Here is a 9,008-nt window from a genome sequence, read left to right as displayed (position 1 = left end):
CCGCGTTGGGCTCCCCTCTGAGTGTGGAGCCTGTTTGGGATTCTCTCCTTCTCCCTCTGCCCCCTACCTGGCCTCCACCCTCCTTTGGCGTGTGTGTGCATGCCCGTTCCCTCTCTATAAATAAAGTGCCCGTTTTAATATTTTGCTTTTATACTGAATTCTAAGCTATGGGTTTTCATTCATTCAGTGTTTTGAATATTTCTGTAATTAGATCTATTCTGAGGTTCCAGTTTATTGGACTTGCTTCCTTACCTCCAGGTCTTTTGTGACCTTCTCAGTGAGGCATCTCTGACTGTTCTAGAAAACTACAATTCCCCATCCCTCTCTCCTGTTTTAATCTCTTTCCGAAGCAGGGATCCTGTGAGAAGTGTTTGTTGTGTCTCTACTCTCTAAGGCAGAGGAAGTAGGAGCTAAGTAAAGATTTGAATTAATGAATTTCATAATGCCTGCACTGCCCCCGAAGAGGGTCCCCCAATGGCAAGCATTTCCCTGGAAGACTGACTGCACTGGGGGATCAAAGACTAAAAGGGGAGAGGATGCACGTGGGAATATTGTCGCTGTGCTGGGCGTGGGAGTCAGTCCCTGTGTCTTCCCCACCCAGTGCAGCCCCTGGAAGAAGAATTCCTGCTGCTTCACCAACACCAGCGAGGAAGCCCATAAGGATATTTCCTACCTGTACAAATTCAACTGGAACCATTGCGGACATATGACACCTGCCTGCAAAAGGCACTTCATCCAGGACACCTGCCTGTATGAGTGCTCCCCTAACCTGGGGCCCTGGATCCAGGAGGTATGAGTGTCTTCCCTGGACCCCCAACTTTACAGAGGAGCTGAGCTTCCCAGACCTCTCCTCAGGCGGCCTCTCCAGCTCTGGATCTCTTCGGGACCGAGCTGCTGAGAAGCTGCTGAGAATTGTGAACCTGAGCCCTTTTCCTCTACTGACCTCTCCCAGGTGAACCAGAGCTGGCGCAAGGAGCGCATCCTGGACGTGCCTCTGTGCAAAGAGGACTGCCAGCAATGGTGGGAGGACTGCCATACCTCCTACACCTGCAAGAGCAACTGGCACAAGGGCTGGGACTGGTCCTCGGGTGAGGGCCTGGGCGGGGCAGGGAGGGAGAGACCTGGAGGTGGACGTGCGGGGTGTGGGGTGTGGGGCTGGCATAGGAATATGTGGGGCTGTGGGCTAGTTCTGGGCCCAGTGGCTGAAGGTCTCCCATCTTCCCTATAGGCTATAACCGGTGCCCAGCGGGAGCTGCCTGCCTTCCTTTTCATTTCTACTTCCCCACATCTGCTGCTCTGTGCAATGAAATCTGGAGTCACTCCTACCAGGCCAGCAACTACAGCCGGGGGAGCGGCCGCTGCATCCAGATGTGGTTCGACCCGGCCCAGGGCAACCCCAATGAGGAGGTGGCGAGGTTCTATGCCCTGGCCATGAGTGCTGGGGCCGTGCCCCAAGGGGCTGAGCCTCTCCTGCTCAGCCTGGCCCTGATGCTGCAGCTCTGGCTGCTCGGCTGAGCCCCTTTTACCCTCTTGATACCTGCACAGCCTGGCCCTGTTGAGGCCCACAGCTCCTAGCCATTCGCTTCCTGTTCCTTGGCCAGGGATGGGGCTCTGACTGGCAGACGGAATAAACCAGACACCCCCCGTGTATTACGTGAATTATTTGGGTGTGGGAATGTGACTTTTGCTTCCCAGTTCCCATTGATTGAAGCCGGTTAGACTTGGTCAGTTCCCAGTTCTGATACTTATATGAACTTTCTAGATGTTGAACTGTTCTTGTAACCTAGGACATTTTCATAGCCCTCAATTGCGTTTGTTTTTTTTAAAAGATTTTATTTATTTATTAGAGAGAGAGAGAGAGAGTGAGCAGGAGGGAGAGAGAGAGAGACTCTGAAGCAGACTCCATGCTGAGTGCAGAGCCCCATGTGGGACTCAATCTCATGACCCGAGCTGAAACCAAGAGCTTAACTGAGCCACCCAGGTGCCCCTCGATTCCATTTTTTTACTACAGCTTTAATCTGGAGCCAGGCCCAGAGTTTTATCATTTGAATTGGACCCAAGTGTGCCAGGGTTAACTGTTCTGCCCAGTGCTCAGCTCTCTGATAGAAGAGAGGGGAATGGCTATACCCAGCATGCTCTGGATGGATGGATGGGTAGAGGTGAAGAGGGCTAGCAAGAGCCATTCCCCACTAACAGCTAATACCCACAAAATACTCTCTACCAGGCACTGTCCTAAATGCTCTATATGTATTCCTATAGGGTGCAGATACTGTTGTCTACATTGTACACACGTGGAACCAGCCACATAAGAAACATGGCTAAAACTGTCCCCTGCATAAAAGCTGGGATTCCACCCCAGGCAATCTGGCTCCTGAGAACAAGCTCTTTGCCCCATGGAGTGTGTAAATAAGTGTATCTTGAAGGGATAATGCACCTCATGCTTGACCAGAGAAGCTGGGCTTGAGCCAGTCCGGCACAGCCAGGAAAGGAACCCAAACCTAGACTCTTAGAACAGTCTGCCAAACTGTTAGGCAGTATTTTCACATTAAGTATAGTTTGTAATAGTTATAATAAGCTAGGTTATGTTACAGTAACATCTCAGATATTTCCGGGACAGCTAACATCTCTTACTCAAGCTACAGTGGGGAATCCGGGGTATCCTGCATATCACTCAGGAACCAAGGCTGTGGGAGGCTCCATCCCATTGCACACCTCCATGAGACAGGAATAGGAAACCTGGTGAATTCCATACGGGGTTTAAAAGTTTCACCCAACACTAATTTTGATGGCCTAATCAAGTCATGACCACGACTAACTTCAAGGAGGCCAGGAAAATACAATGCTAACAAGTTCTGGAAAGGAGAGGGCAATCAAAATGGTTGTCAAAAGACCTAATAACCACTACAAAGACCTTGTTACGTTATGGTCAGTTTATATTTCTGGCATGGTTGTGATTACAAATTTAATTTTTCAGTTAGAGTCAGGGACAAAAGAGAACCAGCTCTTTGAACTTCTGCAAAGAACTACATTGACATGAAAACTGGAGCAATCCACTGGCCGCCATCCTAGGTAGTCTTGCCAACTGATATATTACATTTTCTACAGAACAAATGTGACTTATAGATGTGTTAGAACTAGTGAAATTTAACATTAGTATCACCTTGAGCCTGGGTGGCTCAGTGGGTTGAGCGCTCGATCAGGTCGTGAGATCAAGCTCCATGTGAGGCTCCTGGCTCAGCCCAGAATCTGCTTGACATTCTTTCCCTCTCTCTCCCCCTCTGCCCCTGCTCCCTCTCTCTCTAAAAATAAATAAAATCTTGTTCTAAAAAAATTAGTATCAACTCAAGCCAACATATCTTATTAAAGACCTACTGTGTTGTTTCTGAGCCATTTATGAGAATACTAGTCTGAGTCCCACTTTCTGGAGTTGGTCATCCTCAAATTCCGAGGAGTCATTAGCTTGCAGAATGTATTAATAATTTTCCATATTAAGATCTCAGCAGTGGTACTGGCATAAAGATAGACATAGAGATTAATGGATCAGAACTGAGTCCAGGAATAAATCCCTATATTTATGGTTAATTGATTTTTGAAAAGGTGCTAAAGCAATTAATTGGGGAAAGAATAGTCTGTTCAACAAATATGCTGGGACAATTGATTATCCACATACAAAAAGATGAACTTACACCTTCCGTTCATACAGAAAATTAACTCAAAAGGATCATAGACTTCAGTGCGACAGCTAAAACAATAAAATTTCTAGAAGAAAATAGAACACCTTCCAGACCTTGTGTTAGGCAAAGATTTCTTAGATTAAAGTTTCTACCTATTTTACAGATGGACTGTGTTCTGTTGTACCAAGAACAGTCTATCACTGAAAAAACAGATAAGTTGGATAGCATCAAAATTCAAAACTTGTGCTCTTAAATTATGCCATTAAGAGAATTCAAAGACAAGTTACAGACTGGAGGAAATATCTGGAAAACACATATCTGATCAAGGATTTGTATATATAATATACAAAGAATGCTTACAACTCAATAATTAAGAAAACAACTCAATCAGGGGCACTTGGGTGGCTCAGTCAGTTAAACATTGCCTTCTGGCTCAGGTCATGATCTCAGGGTCCTGGATTCAAGCCCCACATCAGGCTCCCTGCTCAGCGAAAAGCCTGCTTCTCCCTCTCCCTCTGTCCCTTCCTTGCTCATTCTCTCTCTCTCTAATAAAAAAATAAAATCTAAAAGAAAAAAGAAAACAGTCAAATAGCGGGCAAAAGAAACGAACAGACATTTCATCAAAGAAGTTACACAAATGGCTAATAAGAATGTGAAAAGATGCTTAACACCATTAGTCATTAGGAAAATGCAAATTAAAACCACAATAGGATACCATTTCACACCCACTAGAATGTCTTTAATAAATAAGGCAGGCAATAACAAATGCTGGCGAGGCTGTGGAGAAATTGGAATGCTGTTACACTGCTGGGAAACGTAAAATCATACTGCCCTTTAGAAAACTGGCAGTTTCAAAAAAAAGTTAAGTGTAAAACAGCCTTACGACCCAGCAATCCCACTCTTAAGCAACTACTGAGATAAATGAAAATGTATACCCACATAAAGACTTGTATGTGAATGTTCATAGAAGCATTGCAACGAACAGCTCAAGACTTGAAATAATCTGACAGGTTCATCAGCAGGGGAATGGACAGACAAAATGTGTGGCATCCATACAAAGGAATATTATTCAGCAATAAAAAGTAACAAACTACTGATACAAGCTAACGTCCTGGATGAACCTTAAAAACGCTATAATAAGTGGAAGTCTATTTTTATGAAAATTCCAGAAAAGGCAAATTTATACAGACAATGTAGATTAGTGGTTGCCTGGGGCTGGCTTGGGGAACGAAGATTAATTACAAATGGGCATGAGGGGGCATGAACATGTTCTAAACTCATTGGTGGTGAGGTTGTACCACTTGGCAAAATATTTTAAGATTTTATTTATTTATATGATAGAGAAAGTGAGCACAAGCAGGGGGAGCAGGAGAGAGAGAAGCAGGCCCCCCACTGAGCAGGGAGCCCAATGTGGGGCTCAATCCCAGGACCCCAGGATCATGACCTGAGCCGAAGGCAGACACTTAACCGACTGAGCCACCCAGGCACCCCTCACTTGGCAAAATATTTGTAGACTTTAAATGGATACATTTTATGATATGTACAATGAGTGACTGAATGATTACCTATTTGCTAATCTTCCTTGCAATGGTAGCATACAGAGAATCTCATTGATTCTGGATTTCTGTGGAGTGTGTTCATGAGGGGACATATTCTAAGGAATTCAGCATCTGGCTCCATGAAAATCTATCATCTGAGCCAGACTCTATCCCATCATAAACTTTGAGAGATGAGTTGGAACGATGCAGCAGTCAAGGAGGGGGTATGTGCTTGGTGTGGTATGGACAATACCAGATGTACGGTAGAGGTGTTTAGGAGAGCGGCCCATTGACCAAGGATGTTTTTAGAGAGAGTGTTTATTCCAGTTGGCACAAGTATGGTCTACTAAATTGAGGGTTAGAAACCAGAGCCAGGGGAAAGAAAAAGGGCTACATCATATGACTACTCAAAAAAAGATCATGAAGCACATTGCCAAAAATACCAGCACAATAACGACAACCATGTCTCCATCAACTTCACTAACTCCTTTAAAATTCTTCCTACTACCTGTTTGTGGGTTAGCATCTCCCTCCATAGAAGTCTTCCATTTCAGGGCTGGAATTTTTCTGGAAATCTCGTCTCAGAGCTCTGATAGGTTGAATCACCCAAGGGTTAGTTATGGTGGTGATATCAGACCCATAAGTCTGTTCTCCTATCAGTTATGACAGAATCTTTTAGGAAGACAGAAGGAGAGACTAGGAACTCCTTGTTGACCAGACCAAATGGTCTAGAAACCTATTACTGTCCAGTATCAGAGTGAAAGAGAGACGTTTCCCTGAGGTGTAATGCAACAGAGCATGAACCTACTGGGGACTGGTGCATTTCATGAGGTCTCAGTTGATGGCTACTTTATATACTTTATTTTTTAAAAGATTTTATTTATTTATTTATTTATTTATTTATTTATTTGAGACAGAGAGAGAGAGAGAGAGAGAGAGCAGGCATGAGCAGGGGGAGGGGCAGAGGGAGAAGCACACTCCCTGCTGAGCAGGGAGCCTGATGCGGGACTCCATCCCAGGACTCTGAGATCATGACCTGAGCCAAAAGGGAGACACTTAACCATCTGAGCCACCCAGGCGCCCCGATGGTTACTTTAAAGAGGACATATTAGAACCTGGGGACAGAGAGTTAGTCTTCCCACCCCACTTATTTTTGATAATTCTATTTGTCCTCTCTCATTGCCTTGAGCTCTGGGTGATATGGACTGTGGATTTTTTAGAAACCTTGAAGGCCTTACAGTCTATTTTGTTAAGATGTGCACTAAAATTACTATCAATAATAAAAAGCTATTTTATTTTTTAAAAATTTATTTATTTATTTGAAAGAGAGGGCATGGGGGGAGGGACAGAGAGAAAGGGAGAGAGAGTCTCAAACAGACTCCTGCTGAGCACAGAGCCTGAAGCAGGGCTCTATCTCAAGACCCTGAGATCATGACCTGAGCCGAAATCCAGAGTCAGATGCTTAACTGACTGAGCCACCCAGGCACTCCTAAAAAGTTATTTTAAACTAAGGCATAAAATTATCCTGGAAATATATTTGTTGACAGTCATCACGCTAGCTGTGGTATGTTGAGATGAGTATGCTTTTACCCATTTGGGAAGGTTTGGAGCCACTGAACGTTCAATCACAATGCTTTACCCCGTATAAAAGTCATCTAGAGGGGCGCCTGTGTGGCTCAGTCGGTTAAGCATCTGCCTTTGGCTCAGGTCATGATCCGGGGTCCTGGGATCGAGTCCTGCGTTGGGCTCCCTGCTCAGCAGGGAGCCTGTTTCTCCTCTCTCTGCTGTTTCCCCTTCTTGTGTACTCTCTCTCTCTGTCTCTCTCTCTCTTGCTCTCTCTCTCTGACAAATAAATAAAATCCTAAAAAAAAAAAAAAAAGTCCTCTAGAAAGGATGAGCTCCTCTCTTTGCTTTGACATCGTTCTCTACATTGTGGACACCATGAACAGGGCAGCTCTTTCTAATACTGATATGCTAATTTTAAAAACACGGAGCATACCAACTACACCTAATTATTTTTAGCACCGCTCTTTGTATCCTTCTTCATTTATGAGAGCCGTGCGGTGAGAGAGCAAAGTTTCTGCGTATTCTAGCAGCAGTCTGAGAAGTGCCAAGATGATTTTGGTGTAAAAGATGCCTTAATAGTTTTGTTATTCCGCATTTAGGGCCTGATCTTGGGGGAGGGAAACAGAAAAAAGTGTTGTCTGGAAATAGCCTTAGCCTCAGTTGTGTTATTCATAAGAAAATTATATTTTATAACAACTTTGTCATTAAAATCGTTAACTTCTCTAGAAGAGAGGAACCCTATTGTTTTATGTTATATTTTGACCCAAGAGGATGAGGTGAGTCAGCACAAAACCCCCGAATCAACATGCTTTCTAGGAAGTGAAAGTTCACAGTCACATTATACAAGGACCTAAACTCTGCTCTAAGGGGAAAATACCCAGGAAGCCAAAATAACTTTTATTTCTTCATGTTAAGTGTAGACTGTAGGCTCGAAGATCATTTTTCTTATGAGTGACCATAGTATTTAAAGCTTTGTACTTCTTAAAATAGAAGTCTGAAGAAGCGCTTCTGGAATGGCAGAGGAAGGACATCTGAAAATCTGCTCCTTTGTAAAAGCACTAACACGGGCAAAAAACGGGCAAAAATCAACTTTTTAGAAGTCTGGAAACCAAAGCTTTCGACACTCAAAGGAGAGTTTGTTCAAGAAAAATGGTCAAATGCCAGTAGGAGCAGTGAGTTTGGTGGAGTTTCGACCAGCTTTTTCCCCATCCTCCTATCCCCAAATCTACGGTAGCTTCCCAAATCAGCAGCCTCATACCTACAGGAACTTTGAAAACCACTGGCCTAGCAGCCACTAGAGGGGGCAGCATGGGTGTCGAATTCCCCAACAGCCCTCTCCCAAGAGAACGGTCACTCTGATCTGTCTGGAAGCTTCCCTTAAGAGTCCTATGCCTAGGGCTAGCTTTTATATGACCTGATTCAGAGCTCACATAGTGAGAAACTCTATTCTGTCTGTCTAAAAGCTTTGCAGCAAATTATTTGACATCCCAGCTGCTTGAGGCAGGAACACCAGCTGAGGCAAACAAGAGGCCGTCTTAACAACTTAAGAGGAATATCAGGGAATGAGCTGTCGATAGAAGGCTGTGAAAATCTCTGACGTTACCTGGGGATCTAGAAATCCATATATGTTTACAGAACTGTGAGTACGTCCAGGAAATACCTGAGAAGGCCCCAATCCCTCAACGCTGGTGAGCTGGAGGTCTTGCTCAAGCAGGAAGTGAGGGATAAGGCAGGGTAAACTGCCAGGGTATTGAAGGCTTGCCTGAACCCTTGGCAAAAAGTAGGAGACCACGAAGCAACCAGACAGCAACTCCGGTGACCACATATGACAAAGAAAATAAGACTTTACAGAATTAGTCCATAAAAGTCAATAAACAAATAAACAGCAGTAATAAGAAGCCATGGTTGGAGAGATCCCATTTCCAGAGTTGCCACATTATATTATTTAAAATACCCAGTTTGGGGCACCTGGGTGGTTCAGTTGTTTGAGCACCCAGCTCTTGATTTCAGCTCAGGTCATGATCGCAGGGTCCTGGGATTGAGCGCCGCACTGGGTTCTGTGCTCAGCAGGGAATCTGCTTGAGGATTCTCCCTCTTCCTTTCCCTCTGCACCCCTCGCCAAAAATAAAAATAAATAAATCTTTTTTATTTAAAAATTTATTTAAGGGGCGCCTGGGTGGCACAGCGGTTAAGCGTCTGCCTTCGGCTCAGGGCGTGATCCTGGCGTTAT

General features: G+C 44.5%; 1 protein-coding gene across 3 annotated transcripts in view; it reads left to right on the top strand.

The window, feature by feature from the left end:
* Window positions 1–9,008, top strand: part of LOC100482963 (folate receptor alpha) — a 29,005-nt gene that overhangs the window by 4,643 nt on the left and 15,354 nt on the right. For 2 of the 3 annotated variants that reach the window (XM_034666426.1, XM_034666427.1), the window contains exons 3-5: window positions 602–790; window positions 953–1,088; window positions 1,229–1,663. In XM_034666426.1, the coding sequence (XP_034522317.1) occupies window positions 602–790; window positions 953–1,088; window positions 1,229–1,515 (612 nt within the window). In that variant the 3' untranslated portion in view covers window positions 1,516–1,663. Of the gene's footprint in view, window positions 1–601; window positions 791–952; window positions 1,089–1,228; window positions 1,664–9,008 lie in introns of those variants that run through there. The other variant, XM_034666428.1, reaches the window with a different exon arrangement.

Source organism: Ailuropoda melanoleuca, chromosome 8 (assembly GCF_002007445.2).
Source record: "Ailuropoda melanoleuca isolate Jingjing chromosome 8, ASM200744v2, whole genome shotgun sequence".
Taxonomy (NCBI): domain Eukaryota; kingdom Metazoa; phylum Chordata; class Mammalia; order Carnivora; family Ursidae; genus Ailuropoda; species Ailuropoda melanoleuca.
The sequence above is the reverse complement of the archived record's forward strand: the minus strand, read 5'-3'. Positions and strand labels throughout refer to the sequence as shown.